Source organism: Siphateles boraxobius, unplaced genomic scaffold (genome assembly GCF_051911475.1).
Source record: "Siphateles boraxobius isolate OS27281-9 unplaced genomic scaffold, OSU_SipBor_1 1, whole genome shotgun sequence".
Classification (NCBI taxonomy): Eukaryota; Metazoa; Chordata; class Actinopteri; order Cypriniformes; family Leuciscidae; genus Siphateles; species Siphateles boraxobius.
Window position 1 is genome coordinate 18,500,001 of NW_027508699.1, and position 19,638 is coordinate 18,519,638.

Sequence of the window (19,638 nt, forward strand, 5' to 3'; positions counted from 1 at the left end):
GGAGTTTCTCTGAAAGTCAAGCGTGCAATTATAACTTTAAGTCTGTTATTTTGGGTCGATTTTGACCTCAAACACAGCTGCTTGTAGTGAAGACAAAAAAAATTAAATAAAAGGGATGTTTTTTGAAAACATCTTTTTCTTCTTGCTCCTAAATTTTACATGCAGAGGAAACGTCCAAAAGACTTTCATGTAAAGTATAAACATACTGCCATAAAGACAAACATACTAGCTTTTTACATTTGAACATAAAAAGCATGTTTCAAAGGTTTTCGAAAAGTCCTAAGCAGGAAGACTTTTTAGAGATTTTAGAGAAATTCAATATAGGTGATGCATTCTGGGAAATTAAGTGTTCTTCCACTCTAGTCCATCAATCTACCCATCTCAAACCAGCCAACAGAAGACAAACTTTACTTGTCTAGTTAAAAATTACAGTTATATTTGAATTAATTTTAATAGATTAAAATACCACATTTTCATAAACTGTAGATTTTCAAAATTACATACATGACTGTTTGGGGTCTGTAAGATTTATTTGAATGTTTTTGAAAGAAATATCTTATGTTGACCAAGGCTGCATTTATTTAATGCAGCAGTAATATTGTGGAAAAATGTAATTTAATTCAATTTAAAATTTAATTTAATTCATTCCTGTGATGGCAAAGCTGAATTTTCTGTATCATTACTCCAGTGTCATAGTGTCACATGATCATTCAGAAATCAGTCTAATATGATGATTTGCTGCTCGAGAAACATTTCTTCTTATTATCAATGTTGAAAACAGTTTGTGGAAACCATGATGACACATTTTTTTTCCAGGAATCTTTGATAAATAGAAAGTTCAAAAGAACAGCATTTATTAGACATTTTCTGTAATAATGTAGTCTTTACTTTCACGTTTTACCAATTGTATCCTTGCTGAATAAAATATTAGATTCTTCCAAAACAAATGTACTGACCCCAACCTTTTGTATGGTAGTGTACATCAATTCTTTTTTATTCTATAAAACAAGGCATCAGAATGCTCTCATCATCTTGAAACCACATCACGGTTAATGCAATATTGATGTTTTGCGCACCTCCCTACTTTTTTGCACTTATAGGTTTTGATTACAGCTAATGATAAGCCTCAGAGCGAGTCCATTCTGATGATTATGTTCCAGAGGAGAAAGGTGTGGGGCCCACCTGTTCTAGTGCTGCTGAAACATGATCTCACACTTGTCACAAGACAGCGATCGGGAACTCGCAACGTGTCCTTCCTGATCGCAGGAGAACAGAGGGCCAGGCATCAAAAGGCTGACAGGTGCCACTTAAACACCAAAGACTGAGCTGAATGAGGGGAAACACAACAGGTTATTAGTTCACCTACAGATGGGCCCACAAAGGCCAGGGTGTGCTCCTTCACAAAGCTGCTGTGCGCATTTAAGTCCTGACGTGTTGCTGAAAGTCCACCACACAATGGAGAGGCTGGCCCTATTGTTGTGGCCAGAATAACACTCCAAGCATGCAAACAAACAAACAAACAAACGTGTATTTAACAGATGCTGGACTCATTGAAATCATGCATATGCCATGAAAAAAATTGAGAAAAATTTGTGAATTGAACAGAGGATTACAGTTGTGAGACACACCTTGCGTGTTATTGACACACGCACTCAAACACTACAAACAACGGAATATGAATTATTCTTATGGTAAGAGTCCTAAACAGATATTAGCAATTAGACTGATGGCGGAAGAGGATGTTTGGGATATTCTCAGGCTGCTCCAAAAATCCTGGATCCGCACCATAACTTTCATTACATTCTGCGACAAAAAAAAAGTCTTTATGTGAAAATGATTGCAATATGTTTCATAGTGAGATTAAACTAAACAATTAAGCTATTCTGGATTGGTTTTCACAGAGCCATCTGTTTGGATGTTTCCTCAAACTGGGAGCCTAATCAGCTATTCATATGTAGACTGTCATTGGGCAAAGCAGACCCAAAAAATGAGATGCCGCCAATGAATCGCAATCACAGATTTGTGCCAGAATTTTCTCGACGCGCATGACGGCCCAAAAAAGAAAAGAAAAAAAACATTTCCCCAGCCAAAATAAAGCGAACACATGTCCAGATTTTATGATCATTATGTTCAGCTACTTAATGAGTTGATCTTTTGGCATTTTCTGCATCACACTAAACTGGCTGATATGCTAGCAGAGAGAGAAGCTAATTATATTGAGAAAATAATCTTATTTAGTAACAGACATGGCTGCAGCGCTATGTCACATTTGTTTGAATTACTACGCAAGGAAATCTCAAAAGATTGGAGAGGGCTGAACTGGGACTGACGACCAACATCGTAAACACAGACGCAGACGACGTAAACATGTCACTAGAATTCAAGGCCGTAAAATGCAACTTAACACTGTCTTTCTCACAGGAATGCTCGTGTTTATGGCCTTGCATTTTCTACAGTGACAAAGACAAAAATGGAACATACCAAGCAAGCAAAATTCCCTCTTTTCTTCCCCAGACACAAAGTGATGCCTTAGCACTTCAGCACAGGTCTCTTCTGACTGATTATGACAAACTCTTTTCACCACTTTACAACATACTCCACGTATGCAGATTGTTCTTTGTCATTTCGCATTTAATAGCATCATTGATATATTTCCCAAACCACCTTGGCTGATTGCAGATACCACATTATTTTCCTCGATTCTGTTTTTCAGGTTTGGCCCTCTGGGTCTGTGGAACGAGCAATGACAACAATAATCATTCTTCCAGCATAATTAACAACACTTTTGTGGGCTTGGAGATCATGACCGGCAATCATTCTGGACTAGAGGTGCACTGATTACACTTTTTCTTTCCTGATACAGAGTAACAATACCAGTGTTTTTTAATGTTGTTGTTTTCTCACTGTACACATTCCCTGGGAGAGAAAACAGAACATAAATATGAATGAAAAAAATAATTTGCAGCATGTGCCAAAAAAAAGGTTAACTGGACCAAAGGTTTTTAACATTTTAATGCGAAGGACCCCCAGATATAATTTGGACCACCTTCATTAAATATGAAGGCAACTATATACTTAATATACTTACTTATGGCTTATCATTTAAAACATGTAAGTAGCAACTTTACATGGCTGCTCGCTCTAACGTTAACCTAGATAAATGTATGCTATTATTAGGTGCATATCCAAGTGTTTGTGCGAAGTGTGGAAGATAAAGTATAGCGCATACTGCATGACATGAAGGCGCTGGTGTGATCACTGGCATTTAACTTAACATACTAATTTTGGTCTTACATCAAGAGTAGCCTAATATGTAATTCTAAAACTGACTAATTTTATTTATGTGCACTGAAAACAACTAAACATTGTGCTTTTGTAAAATAAAATAAACAAACAGATTGCGCTTTCTGCCGTCTCGGACTCTGTGAACTTGAGTGTGCCGAAAAATAAACCGAAACTCAGCGTGAACTTTCCTCACAGACATGAGAAATCTATCGAAAGCTTGAAATGTCTATTTTTAAATGAACCGATTCAAATGGATTTAAAAAGATGATGTTATGAAACATGCATATAGGCGCGTGCACTATTCAGCGGAGATGACGAGTCAGCATTGTCGACTTAATCTCTGCAGCCGAAAACACAGAAACCATTATCAATAAATTATTAATATGTCCATACAGACTCCTTGCTGTTTTTTCACGACACATTCGTAATCATTACTTTTGCCGGTGGGCTGCGGCAAGCTTTATGTGTGCGCTTGAGCGCTGATTAGGCTGTTTAGACAATTAAAGGCTCTCATTATGATTTATGCCTTTTTAATATACACGTGCGATTAGTCGACTTATCGCGTAAATGAACGACTAATAGTCGACTAGAAAAATATTTAGTCAAGGGCAGCCCTAATTTGAAGTGTGATATAAAAATAAATGATTGTTTTAGTCAACGTACTAAAGCTAAAATAAATATATATATATAAAAAAAAAAATAATAATAAAAAAATAAATAAAAAAAAAATATATATATATTAGTGCTGTCAAATGATTAATCGCAATTAATAGCAACTAACATAAAAGTTTGGTTTACATATGTGTATATATATTATTATTATATTTATATATAGTATATGTCTGTGTGTGTGCGTGTCATATGTAAGCAAAAACTTTGATGTTAAATGCGATTAATATATATATATATATATATATATATATATATATATATATATATACAGTATAAATGAGGCCCACTGTGCATCCCCAAACTCTAATTTTTAAACACCTGAATCGACTGAAACTGTGAAAATCCAGTGAAAATCTTCAGTCCAACAATAATTTTATAAAATAAAAATACCCATGTAAACCATTTATTGGAAAAAAGAATACTGCTAAAAAAAGTTACTGCTAAACCTGGTTAAATTTGTAACCACACGTGACACACCGGTTTAAATATGCAGAAAGAGGAGGAAGAGAAGATTTTCTGTGAATAACAACTTCACTTTTAGTCTGTTCCTCACAAAGCTATCAAATGACTCTGAATACAGTACACAAGTCATACGATAATACTTTTTCATTAATAATGCTTTTATGATGTTATTTATTTATTTATTTTGGAGCTTGGCAGGAGTTACGTCTGGTATCCAGGTAGTGGATACCAAAAGAAATGTGTCTGGTGGAGTTCGTGATAGCACAGTCATTGATGGTAGAGAGCGTCATTTATGGTCTGCAAATAAATTGGTGATCTGCTAGAGTTCCTGTGTGAGTGTTTGGACAGTATATTATGTATTTAATTTCCACACAGGGAAAGTTATATGTGGACATGTCCGTAAAGCCAAAGCAAACAAACTGAGCAGATATTCTACAACATAATGGAAGAAAGTGAAAAACAAAAAGCCCACAAGTAATGGTCTTATATAATGAGTGCGTGTTTGTGTTTGTGTAGTTGAGTTGTACGTTGACCTGTAGAGTGTTAATGAACAGTAGCCCGAGCCACAGAGCTTGTCTCTTTAGATATGCACACATGATATGCAATTAAAAACTCCATTCACATTCCAGTGAGGCTGTCAATCAGAAGCAAATCCTTTTTGACAGAAGCCAGTGAACCGTGCCAGCTAGCCACTGAACAGGAACTCAAACAGTAATGGCTTTTGTTACCAGCAAGACCAAAATTTGGTTGCAATTAAGTTGACCTTAAATGAGAATATATTGATATTGTGGAGACGAGACAATAATTGGATCTCTTCTTTCAGCAAATGTACATTTTAGTTCATTAACTGACAACTGGTTTAGCATCTGCTGCAAAGATAACAGTAAGAAGTTACTAGTTATATTACTCACAGGGCACTGCGGTGACTACTGCCGACCATTCTAACATGTCAAAAAGTGTCAATCATCTGTAAGGATGTCTGTCAAGCGTGGTTGGTGTAGAGACGTCATCGTATGGAAAAGCATCAAGTAAACAAAGTCGCATCAGTGATGTGCAGCTCTTCATTGTGCTGTTGTGCTTGGAGCTTGACCTAGGCACAACATGAGCAAAGATCACAGCCTATGTAAACATCTCACATTTATGACAATCCACCCATGTGTGGCCGGCCGGTGTAATGTTGACATATGCTGTTGACATAGGAAAAACTCCCAGATATCCGTCAGTGGAAGGACATCTCTGTTTAAAGGGGGAGAGCAAGCCATTTTTGGAGTTACTGTACAATGCTTTCAAAACGATTAAAACATGGAGGGGTTAAAGCCCTAAACACTGACACCTGGTTGTGCATATTGACATCAACATAACTTTTAATAATTCAGCAGAACTCTAACCATACACTTTTTGGTAGGGATGCACCGATATGAAAATTTTGGCTGATACCGATTACCGATAATTCTTTATATTTGAAAGCCGATAACTTATATATTTTTGAGAGCCTGATTACAAAAACAAAAGTCTCACCATTAAAACCCATTACCCAAACTCATCTCATTATAATTTTATGTAGCCTATATGACAGACTTGCGCTGAACATGTTGCACTAAACTGTATTTTCCTTTTTGAAGTGATTCCAATCATATTTCAAGCAATTCCAAACCATCATGGTGAACAGTGCGCTTCTTGAAGTGTTTCAGCTGAAGGTAACGATAAAATTAAAAATGAACACATATCGGCCGATCACGATATGGTGGTTGATATATCGTGTGTCCCTAATTTTTGGGCTTTCATATTATAAAACCCTCAGTCTAAGGCTGCGTTCACACAGCAGGGGCTTAATGCTCAATTCCGATTCTTTGAAAAAATTAGATTTTTTTGCAAGGCCGTTCACATTTTCAATTAAATGCGACCTTTTGTGATCTCCTGTGTGAACGAGAATGTGAAATGATCCAGAAGTGACCCGCATGCGCAGAAGAGTACTCAACGGTCAACGACTCACTTCTTGTTTGTGGAAGTAGCTAAACATGGATGTCAACAGTGGAGCTCGTTTAGCATTATTAAAGTTATTTTCCATAGTTGTTGTTTATCTTCTCATTCCCGCCTACTTCAACGCAGAATTATGATGTTTGTCGTATATCAATGACGTGCGGGTCGGATACATGTGACCTGGCCGTTCAGATTGAAGTCGCATTTTTTAAAAGATCGGACACATATCAGATTTGGACCACATACCCAAGTGGCCTGGGTCGCATTTGAAAAGATCGGATCTGTGTCGTTCAGACTGTCATGAAAAGATCAGATACAGGTCGCATTGGGGCAAAGAAAAACGGAATTGGGTCGTTTCAGCCTGCAGTGTGAACGTAGCCTAAATCTCTTTTTTTTAACAAATGATCAGTTAAAGGATGTGCTTCACCTGCTTAAATGTTGATCAATAAATTAAATATTATATTAACTTTTTTTATTTACTGTGCATTTCAGGTTTGTGATGTTTGCAACCATGTTAACAAAATTTTGAGTTTAAACTCAGATTTGTGAGATTTAGTTATAAAGCAATTCAAATTTAAAAGAAGAAATAAATAAAGATACATTCCTTCAAGACCTCTAATGGGGGAATAAAGAATTTGATGTGTGTAAAACTATACTTTTCATGCTATGTTAAATTGACAGGTTAGCTTGCCAAACATATCTAATAGATCTCGTGACAAAAACCAAAGTGGAACACCAAAGTGTACCATATTCATGGAAAGTCCCACATGATTTATATTTACAATGCTTCAGTTTCAGGCAAGAACAATAAAGATTTTGGATTTTTGTACAGCAAACCACTTACCATATGACATCATGTGAATGATACAGCATCAAATACAAACAGACTGCTGCATGCATTGATTTCCTCTCACATTTAGGAGTGTGGTTTGATCAGTGCTCTAAAGGCCGAGGCAGGGGGGGCATGAATGAAATGCCCTCTCAGTCTCACCCTGTCATCACATCACTCTTTCTAAGAAGCAGTGACCTGGTAAACAGAGATTACCAGAGCTACAGCTCCTCTCTCCTTCTCTAGTTAAATCAGCTTCCACTTTCAGGACTCAGATGATAAGTCTGTTACCTCCTTTAAAAATGCACATGCGTGTGTAATGATCATTGCAGCTGGAGTAGAAGGACTTGGGGGGGGGGGGGGGGGGGGGTGTAACGCAGTTTTAGAGTGGGGTTTGAGCACTGCTCTTGACTAACAAACACAAAAGACAACGTATTATGTCAGGGTCGACATCCTGGGACCCTCTGACATCCAGGACCACCAAGGATCTCAGTAATTTCTACTTAATTGAAAATGCCTGTGGCTATTAGACACGCACACAGCAGACTTTATATTACAGAGCATGGCCCATGACAGCAATACATATTTGAGATATCTAATTTCTCATCCGTTTTTAATGTAATCTCCTTAAGAGCAGGAATCACATTTGGAATGTACTAACCCTAAAAAAACATATACAGAACATTCAGGAGAATATACCTCATAATTGTAATCAAAAGATCTTGAATTTTATTTCTAGGTTTCTATGAAATGTTTATAAGTGTCTGTCTCGAAACAAAATGCTAAATAATAATTAAAAAAAACATCCGTTTGCTTGTTATAAAAAATGTGCGTCAATAAAAAACCACAGGCCTGTTTTGCTCACCAACTCATTATTATTTGCTGTTGCTTTAAATGCAGAGGCAATTAAATCCTCTTGTATCAGCCTATATGATTCATTCACTGGAAAATAAAACTGATGTAGGATTTGCTTTTAAAAAATGTTCACTCAGAAAGTGCTATGTAAAATTCACAAATAATTACAAAGAAACAGCAAGTAACACACTGAATTAAATGTGAAGTTTTGTAGAAAGACTGAAATAGTACTTTCTTGTCAAATGTACTCCAATCATCTTTATTTTATTGTCAACTTCTTAAAATATATTTTTTTACAGAGTAAGCATCATTCAAACCTTGTAGGTACAAAATGATTCCAGCTGCCAGTTGCATAAACATAGCCATTATGTCAAGACTCTGGCTAGTTGGTTTCAAATTAGACCAGTCTGCGTTTTTATGTAACTGACTTAAAATAGTTATGAACATTCTTAAAGAAAAAAAATGTGATGACTAACTTCTAAGACTAGTCTTAGCAGTTTATGCAACTGGCCCAAGCCCAATTAGTTAGATCAGACTTCTGCTGTCACCAGCTGACAGCGCACAGGACCGTACACAAGCAAAACCTGTGAAATTTGGGGCTCTCGCTATTCCCTAAAACCACATCAACGACAGACTTACAAGACAATGAGTCATGCGTAGTATTAACAGCTTGCTTGCATTATCTCATTGGCTGTAATAACTTTGAGCCTGCAAACTCCATTAATAGGGCGACTTGAGCACCAGCTGAAAGTCATTAGGCATGAAATAAATCATTGCCTTTGATATAGGTCGGTTTCAGCGGAGTAGTTTTGTTGGCCATTAATGGTCAGGGGCTGCATCTCTGCCGGTTTTCATAATCCCAAACAGACTGTAATCCAATCTCTCCAGAGTACCCTTCAAGACCACTCTCGACTTCCCGAACAGCAGCACTCATGTAAAGCACACATCAGAGGTGCAGATTCAGATTCAGATTCAACGAGTTCTGTACGGCGTCTTCAAATTCAGATTTAATTGCCTTTGCACTTATTTGCTTGGGAAACACTCTCTTAGCAAAGCAACACTGTGTCTTGTGTCCCGAGCAGGTATATGATAAGCACAGGGCGATAAGAACCAAACTGTATAGCAAAGGAAGTGTACAGCATTAAGTCCAGATAGTGTGCACAAAGTTGCTTCATTTTTTTCTTTATCCTCGCAGCAATAACTTCAGGCTAGAAACGTGTACCTTTCAATGCACAAAAAGAACTGCGCTAGACAAACACAGACTTTCCTGCATTTACAACGTTTTGCTGAACTGCAGAAAATCCACAACAAAGTGCAGAGCAACTGAACGCTTTTAAACCAGCGCATGTCTCTGAGGCTCGGAACTAAAATCCATAGTGTATGAATAAAGATACAGTGCTTATTGTTTTTATATCTTTCTGTCCACATCAAACAAGAAAGACTGCGGACCGCAGTGTTTTGGGATCTGAGCAGAGCAGGTAGGGGAGGAAGGTAATCAGAAGGGGGTCTATGTGCACAGACTGCATCAGTCCCACTGGCACCGTGACCCCCGTTTAGCCACATACCATCAATTTCTGTCTATTTGTTCTGGAGATACCACACACCACTGTCACAATCTCACTTGTTTGCTCTGCTGTGCCCCCCCCACCCCCCCCCCCCCCCCCAACCTCTCTCTCTCTTTCTTACTCCTCTAACTCCAGCTCCCCTCCTCCCTCTCTTTCTGAATTGCTAAGATGAAAAATCTCGAGTGGAGTTGATATAGGCTGACTTGCCTCTGCAGTAAAATTACACTATATAGATTATATCTGAAAGCCCTTCCCCTCCTTCCCTCCCTCTTCCTTTCCTCCCTACCCCCGCCAAACTCAGCAAAGATATTAACAATTTACTGCTTCACATCAAAATTACATCTAACAAATGAATCACTGAAACAATGCAATGAAATTGTGCTTTCAAGGATTTTTTAAAATAAGGTCTGTCACCAAAAATGGGATTAATCCATAAAACATTTCACTGTGTATGTGTCTGCACTTAGACATGGATATGAGACCTATGGCAGTGAATCAAGAAGCATTGAAAGGAATAATACAACCCCAACCCCCACTCTATCACCCCACAGTAACCCTACCCCCTCCTCATTCACACACACACACACACACACACACACACACACACACACACACACACACACACACACACACACACACACACTCTCTCTCTCTCTCTCTCTCTCTCTCTCTCTCTACCCCATCTCTCTTTATCCTGCGCACATGCACTAACACACACAAACACACAGTAACAGCACCATCATTAGGAGAAATAGAAGAATACAAACCCCCACATATCTCTGTTGTTCCTCAGGGAACTTGAAGGATAAATTAATTCCGTAGGTACAAAGCATTAAACACAAATATGATGTGAACAGCATTAATAAACATACACATACATATGGTTAGCTACTATGTTGTTAGTGCGTGTTGGGTAAAGGACAGTTTGTTGATGCCCATGGGTTTGGGGCTGTGATGATGAGCAGGTGTTTTTGAGTAAGCGAGTGCTACTTCTAGCTACAAACTTATTTAGTGCGATCTAATTATTTGCATATTATTTACAGTCCATAAGCGGTCTCTATGACAACCCGTAGAGGCGCTTTTTAAATTCGCGACGTAAATGGCAAGTGAAAATGCTAATGTGCTCATTTAACAGTTAAATATATGAACATTTATGTTCAGGGAAAAATAAATAATAAGAATGATATAACAATAAACAAAGTCACCAGGTTTGGAAACATTTTGGTCTCGCGCGCTCAGTCGCTCCTACTTTCTACGACTCACTGTGACAGCCGGGTGAACTAACGGACAAACTTTGAACAAGTCCTCGACAGTCGGCATTAAAGTTCAGACAGGCAAAACTCAAACAAAACACATAAATTAAGAGCATGCATCATTAAATGAAGCTTTACCTTATTGCAGTACGGAGAGTCTTAAGAGCATGCATCATTAAATGAAGCTTTACCTTATTGCAGTACGGAGAGTCCGAATAGTGAGACTGTCCCAGTCGGGAAGGATCTGTTGCTGATGGTGGTGGAGGTTGAGGATAAAATCTCACGTCCATTTCAGTAAAAACATCAACGGCCCCTATTGCCTTTCCACTAGAAAATGTGTTCCTCGCTTACTCAAAAATCGCAACGCAAATAAGAGAAGAAGGTGCCAACTGAAGACTGAAAGAGGCTGTCTATTGCGCCTCACATCCGTTCCGCGGTTTTCGCAAAAACTTTTATATGAACCTTTATCTCAGTCGTCTTACAATAGAGAGATACCGCGGGGGGAAAGTGCTCAGGTTTGAAGAGAACAAGAGCATCTGGTGAGTCTATGTTGACTGCTGTGAGTAGAGATGTGTATCTTCTTGGTGCAGCTGTGGCTCAGAGTAACTGCTCTATGGAGAGAAGCGAGCGCTTTGCCAATGTTCACACACAAAAGACTCGCAAGCCACGCGGCGGTAGCGCTGAGCGGCCACAGGGGGCGCTGCGATGTGCGCGGACTGCGCTCCTGCTTCAGGATTTGCATCACTTTGCGTATGATACTGTCTGAACATATGCTGACGGAAGATTCCGTTTGGATGTGCCAGTATCGCTCTTCAAAACGAAGATATTTTTTGACAGGGGTGTCTTTCACCACATTAGAATATGTTATCGTGAAATGTAAACAAGAGTCTTCAGCACTGGGTATTAGGCCTGTGCACAACTATATAGCCTACTTCCAAAGAGCAACACAATGACTTAAATTATTTAAAATACGTTATAATAAAACAATCTATCTTACATAAATTCACAAATTAAATTAAACTCTAAAACCTGCTAAAAAATAAATAAAATTAGGCTAAATCATGTAAACTGGCATCATCTTTCTTAAGCTGTTTTTATTGAAGAGCAAGTGTCTAGAAAGTTGTGGAATCATCCAATGAAGCACTATTCGTTGTTTTAACGTGTTTATAGGCTACTCCTAGGTGGCTGAAAACCACTGGTCTACATTTTACTGGCAATCCTAAATAAAAGGAAACTGGAAATTGGAAGTGTGTATGTTAAGATATCCATCCCTTCATCTACTGCCATATAAACATCCACTCCTGGTTTTTCATTTTCCCCTCAGTCGCTGCTCCCCACACTAACCCTGGTCTGGAAGTCTGTCAGACAACAAAAATAAAATAGTTGCAATATGTGTTTAAAAGTGATAAATTCTAAAATATTAGTTTACTAATTTAAATTTGACATTACACATGCGTCACCTGGGTAGGGTTACCTGACCTAACACTGGTCATAAATGATAAACCTTTTATGGTATTTCACATGCTTTGTCCAAGGACTTCTAAAGTTTTTGTTTTTATTTTTGTTGTTATTGTGTATTGCTTTTTGTGCTAGATTTGATTATCTCTTAAGAACCAGGCAAAATTAATTGACTTTGTAAATGTGACTGCTGTTTATATATTATTATTATTATTATTTTATTAATGCATAAAGATAGAGTGATTGCCTTCAGAAAACAGATCAATAATAGTTTCTGAAGTCTTTTTCTCCACTCCAATTAGGAGAAACAGTCTCAATTGGCAGGAAATCTCAAGAAATATATAGGCTAATCAATGAAGATGAGTTATTAGCAACAACCAAAGCTGCTTTTACAGAATTAAAATAGAAAGCTGACAGACTTTACTATTCGCTTCAGACCTCAACACATAGTCTATTAAGCAGCTCTGTTGCAAAATTGCACAACGTAAAAAAGGCTATTTCGGGGGGGGACTATATAGCTACATGATATTATTTCATGTATATCTAGCTATCTATATCTTTTTCTCTCTCTTTCATTTGTTTGGGAACTAGGTTATCAAAGCTTGAGAGAAACACAAAAAACAATGCCGTCTATGACAGAGCATAATGTTTTCGGCAGAAAATGAGTAGCCCATGTTTCCTCACACAAATGGAAATGAAGGAGGTGCAGGTGGTCTTATTTCTTGTCAATTACATTGGAGAAATTGGTAATATTCATCATTTCTCATTGATGATTATGATGATGATGGTGAGGTTGATGATGATAGAGACACACAGTGCTGCTGTTGGTATAATGTTTTTGGCAATGAATGCACCAAAGCAGAATGTATTATTACAGTGGCCTTTCTGCATCAAAAGCCACAGTAAAAGAAAGTCTGCTTTGGTTCTGTTTGGATACAGGCCGTTGAACGTTGAATGCTAGTGCACACAACAGCTCGCTTTTTTTTTGGTCAAAGTTGTGTCAGCATTTTTTTCAAAGGCTGTTAATCTCTGAACAATGTGTGACTAGCAGCCAAAAAAACAACAACATTATAGCTTCACGACATTCTCAGCCATAAAATCTAACTATATTCTTTTATTATTAAAAAGATGGGCTACAATAGTCTAACATATGTAGGCCTATCAAAGAGCTAAAAGTTGAGTTTAACAGTTGACACTTTCACAACAACACATAAAGGCATGCATGTATGAATCTCATAAAGTTCTGTTGTACAGTGAACAGCTAGGCAGCTTGATAAATGTGGCAGACAATTTCAGAGCTGAAGAAATTTGAGAAATCATTAACATTTAAGCTATGCTGACATTTTGTTAAAGAACAATATGGTGCCCACATCGGGTGAATAAATGTACAATGAGGTTTCTATTCCATTAACCTTTGAGTATCAGCTGGCATTTGAAGCATTGTGTTGGCAGACTAGCACTCAGCTATCACATCACGAGAGAGCTCGTAAAAAGACTTATTTCAATTGGATGACACAGTGTTAATTTATCAAATGTGGAACAAGAGGTGAACAAAGGAGGACGACTAGGATAGTAGTTGAAGAATTTGTTCAGTTTTACTCCCCATACACTGCCAAACTATTTGTGGATGAGGCTTTCTTTTGGGAAGGGTGTTTGGTTGGAGGTTGAGTCTATGGGGAAGTTCCATTTTGGTCAATATGTTATTTCAACGGATGTACACAGAACCAAAAATCAATAGGATTTCACAATGTGAAACATCTGATAGCTACAAATATTATCACCAGTGTTAAACCAACTTCCTCACAGCTGAAGTTCATCAGAATTCAGTGAATCGGGTCATTTATAAAGTGCATATTCATTCACACACATTAATTTCAAAACACGCGTGCCAGCCACAGTTTGGGTTTGACCTGTGGTTGAATAAAAAGATTCAGATTCTTTTTTATAATTGCAAAACCTGTCTGTTCAGAGGTAGTTGTGTGTGTGTGTGTTCCTAATTGTGTGAGCAATGGTTACTCTGATTGCCTATTGTTTTGCCTCTTGTGTATTTGAAAGCGCATGAGCGTGTGCCGGTGCTGGATACTTGGAATCATAACTTTACCTCAGAAACAGGCATCTCCTGAATGTTAACTTCCCATCCCCCACCATATTACCTATTAAGTACATTCAAACAACCCCCCTGCACACACACCCTTCCCCCATAAAAATGTAAAACCTCCCCCATGCACTATGCAGTTTGATTTGTGTGAATATGGATACAGTCACAAATCTATATCTAGCACACACTGCACACACACCCAGTGGATAGTGCAGTTTTTAGTTACTTTTACTTGATCGAATCCTTAAAAATGTCTTTCATTGTAGCCTGAAGTATGCAGGTTGATTCAGTCATATAAATAATATTGTTGGCTCAAATAAAAGCAGTTACTTTAAATGTTACCGCATGAAGCACATTTTTTAGGTTTCCTGACAAAACATTTTTACAGTGTAGGCTACCTGCTGTCTTAAACTGTACATATAATAACTTCAAGATATAGCCAGATAATCCTTCAAAAGCACATAGATGATTTTTTTCTTTAATAAATCATAAACATTTGCACATTGTGCTTATCTGTTTGATTTCAGGAAACTTGATTTGCAGCAAATGCTTTTTGACATCTTTTTAAATAGTCTGTGAGATGCATGGAAAGGTATTAAAATGTATTGCTGCTGCCTGGAAAAGTATAAAGAATAAAGAAACAAAACTAAAACTAAAATCAAACATTTTAATGCTAAAAGTAAATTTTAGGTATCATAATATGTACAGTAAGGAAATTTGATTCATTTTAAGATTTTCTAAATATTACATTTAACAGTGTTATTAAATGAGAAGTGTTTTTAAAGATCAACTGTAATTGAACTGAATTTATGTATATTTCCAAGACCTGATGTAGCCCCGCCCCTTTTCAGCATGAAGGGAAGATCTTACAGATTTATAAATGAACCGCTTGTTTTAAAATCTACTGACATTTGTTATGACGTCCGCTTCAAACATTACAGTGCTCATTTCGATAGCCGTACAATAAGTAAATCCACTGCACCATGCTAATTATTCTTTCGACAGCGATGCCATAGAAATATACAGAGCTACCGCAAAAATGAAGTGGCTGTGCTTGTTTGTCTGGTGCATACGGTCTATACCAATACAGCTAAAATATAATATCTTGACCATTATACACTGTAAGCACTCAAAAAATGAATTCATTACCCTTAATTTAATTAAAGAAAGTTTTTACACACAATTTAATTTAGTTCATTCAAAATAAATCAGTTTAGTTGGGTCAACAGAATTTGGTAAGTTTAGAAAAAAATTATTTACTCTAGTAAGTTAACCTCAACTTTATAACATTAGTAGAACTAATTTTGTTCACATAAGTGTAATTTTTTTAAAATTAATTTACTTAGATTCAATGTTCTTGTGTTCAATCAAGCAATGTAATTCATTATTATTCTCCTATTTTATTATCGTATTTAGGATCAAATTTGATCATATACTAATGTCAGGCGATAGCTCATATCAATGCAAGCAACACTCTTCTGCATAAGGGTAACCGCAAAATTCAAAAACATTTCAGGCAATCCTCTAAATATCCAACACAACTGAACATTAAACACTAACATAAATTACCAACATCTTTTTCTTTACTGAAAAACACATAAAATATCACTTAATTGCTTAATTGCTAAACTTACTCTCCTACTCTAGTCCCTAGCAAATCATGCTGGGAAATATATATCAACTGCCCAATTAGTTATGTCAACAAAAAATGACTCATGTATAGTTTTAACACACATTAATTAAGTAAAGTTCAATTTTAAATATATTGGGATGATTGAACACAATTAAAGTAAATTGTGGCAATAAAACTTAACTTTAGCTCATTTCAATCAATCAAATTATTGATCGAGTGTATATACAATATTCAGATTGGCTGTCATGAATTAATGCATTTCAGAGTGTTACCCTTAGTATTCCCCCTTATATTGAATATTTGATTAGATTCATGGTTTCCACAGACTTTTAAAGTGAGCATTAAGCATTGCGTATGAATTCTTACAGTGTCTTGGAGCAGAATTAGCAAGATAAGCATTTAAGCTCTAAATCACTAACAGCCGTGATTTCACCATGAAATCACAGAATGCCCGTTTGCTGCCGCAAAGACATTATGTAGGGTCATGTTTTCACACCGACAGCATCTTAATCCAGTGAAACATTGTATGCATCTCACCTGCAGGCTGTGGGTGAGGTATCATCACTGCATCAGGCTGAATACATCATATCATACATTCAAATTTATTCTCTCCTTCCCTTTTCTTCTGTTTCACCTTCTTCCTATTTTTTGATGAGCTCTGTTACATCAAAAAAAAAATGTATCTAACACCAAATGCAATCATCCCCCACTGCTCAACCACCCACACACAAACACACACACACACACACACACACACACACACACACACACACACACACACACACACACACACACACACACACACACACACACACACACACACACACACACACACACACACACACACAGATATGTCTGTCTTTCAATAGATGAATGACAAGTGGTGTACATTGAATACATTTGCACTTTCATTGCTCAGGGGCCATTCTGCATTCAGGGTTTCTTCCATTTTCCTTATCCATAAATCTCATCATTATTTAATGCATTTGTTGCCAGTACATTTTCTCGTCAATTCATTGACGCATTTACATCATATTGGTCTAAGCTTGATTTGGTCCATTTCCTGAAAACTTTCGTTAACTTGCTGAATATCCTGTTAGTGCTACACCGATTCTCTCATTCAGACCTGCTAAATGCATATAAGCCTTGCATTGTGTTTGAGGCCGTGGGAGAAATTCCTGACAAAATCATGTATTATTTTTGCAATGATTAATTTTTGTTTCCAACCCATGACATCAACATCAGTACGTCACTTGTGTGTTTTTTCGAGCACTACATATATGTGTTGGAGTGTGCGTTAATGTGCAGTGTGTCAGATAAAAACTGATTGTGCCAGAAATGACAGCCTGTCCAGTTCTCTGTTGATATCAACCCTTTCAGACTCCCCTGCTTCTGATTTTCACGTCCGTCACCAAGACAACCAGATTATTTTGAATCTATCAGATCAAATTCAATTTTGCTTTTGATTTTGGATCGGGAAGTCTCTTGCCTGTCACATAGTGTAGACTGGAGATAGTGCCTGAAGACTTAAGAATTTGACAAGGCTGCTATTTTACACTAGAGTGGGAAGTTCATTTCTGGGGTCCTCTTGTTTTTCCAAAACCTGAGGCCTGGAACACAGAGTAATATATACAGAGTTAATGGTTTTCTAAAATAATTCAAAACAGCAGGAAGGAAGCGGAATGTGAAGAGTTTGACTTAAGCTCTTTAATATGCCATATGTTTGTAATATTTTTTCTGTTATAAATTTATTTTCGTGATTATTGCTTGGTTCCACTGCATTTCTCTTGCTGTGTTCCACTTCATATTAATAGATGTTGCTCAGATATCACTTTAAAACTCATGAGCCTTATTAGGTGACATGCCGTTATGTCATTGACAGTTTTTGGTGACTGACTATGTGTGCGCAGCATGTCTACACAAACTACATTGTGTGTAAGTGAGGGTGTGTGTACATGTCTGTTTATGAGACTACTTAATAACCTGTGTATTTTTGTGTGTAAATATATATAAACAAATTATCTTTGTTCCACATCTTATCCCTGTATCAGAAAAACAATAATATAATACATTTTGAAATGGCAGCAAATATATAATATAGTATAATGTAATATAATATAATATCCTCCAGGGAACCAGGAATAGACTTCTGTCCACTGTAGTGGACATTATATTTTAGTGACTGTTTTAAGTCTGGATGAGCACATTCAGGGATTTTCAGAGGTTACAAATGTTTGGAGGTTTCAACATGACAACTGCCTCTCCTTGGTCTTTAAAAATCTGACTTTAATTTAGTGCTCAAATTTAGAAGTCTTATGGAAATATGATCATATTTTGTAATTATCACTTATCTGACACATTTTCAAATTGTTTTTCATAAATCAACATTTCACTAAAATGTAATGGGGTTTCTAATCAAAATATGACTTTCAGTTACAAAACAGGGCATTGATTTCATACATGTCCACTGTAGAGGACATCAGGACTTAAAGTATGTTTATCAGGCATTTTGGGAGACAATAGGGAAAGAGATTATATATCAATATTGCTATAAAATATATATTATTATGAAAATGTTGCCAGTTATTACTCCCATTATTACACTTCTTTTTCATTACATGTTGCCTGAAGAAAACATTAATATGCAAATTAGATACAATGTATTAAATGACACTACCCATTTATGGTCATTTTACCCACATATTGCATAAAATAAAATGGTATATCAATTCATTCTATTATATATTTCATAACATAGTTGAGAATCACCTTTATACAAAGTTTGGTTAAAAAAAATCTTGACACCTAAAAATTCTCTCTATTTGTCTATATGTCATTTAATCTCTTTTTATTTTTTTAAACAACTGAGTCCATGTGTCCACAAAAGAGGACATAGTATAACACATAAATAAAATATCATTATTCAAAAATGTTCTCTTTTCCATTTGTTTCTTATGCTCTAAACAATGTAATGACATAAAAAATACTAAATTCACTTTTTTGGTTCTCAGGATTAATAATATAATATAATATAATATAATATAATATAATATAATATAATATAATATAATATAATATAATATAATATAATATAATATAATATAATATAATTATTTAAAACAATATATTCAAAATAATGTTATATATTATATTATATTATTATAAAATTGTAAATATAAAAATAAAAACCAGGACCTATTACACAAATGACACATTATTATAAACATTGTTATATAGAGGCTTGTGTTCTTTACATTTAGCAATATCATGAATAGCTGGATAGCAGTTTCAGACATTCAGACCGGTACCCAGCAGAGCACCTCTAACTACAGCTGAAGTTCGTCATTGGTTCATTAGTTCTTATTAGGGAGACCACATTATCAGCCATCGCTCTCTCTGGTAGATCCTTATTCATATGTGTTCATAAAAGCCCTGAATATGTCGACATAACTAAGCTAATTTGGTATTCTTGATGTGATTTATCCTTTATTCTAAAGATATCTCGCAATGAAAAGACAATGAAAGTATGCATGAGAAGTGGGTTTTTG

At 36.4% G+C, this 19,638-nt stretch overlaps 1 protein-coding gene across 2 annotated transcripts in view; it reads right to left on the reverse strand.

Moving 5' to 3' along the window:
* Positions 1-11,752, reverse strand: part of tox (thymocyte selection-associated high mobility group box) — a 60,889-nt gene extending 49,137 nt beyond the window's left edge. The window contains exon 1 of one of the 2 annotated variants that reach the window (XM_077227301.1): positions 11,093-11,752. In XM_077227301.1, coding sequence (XP_077083416.1) covers positions 11,093-11,191 — 99 coding nt within the window. In that variant the 5' untranslated portion in view covers positions 11,192-11,752. Of the gene's footprint in view, positions 1-11,039; positions 11,055-11,092 lie in introns of those variants that run through there. The other variant, XM_077227305.1, reaches the window with a different exon arrangement.
* Positions 11,753-19,638: the final 7,886 nt, after the last annotated feature.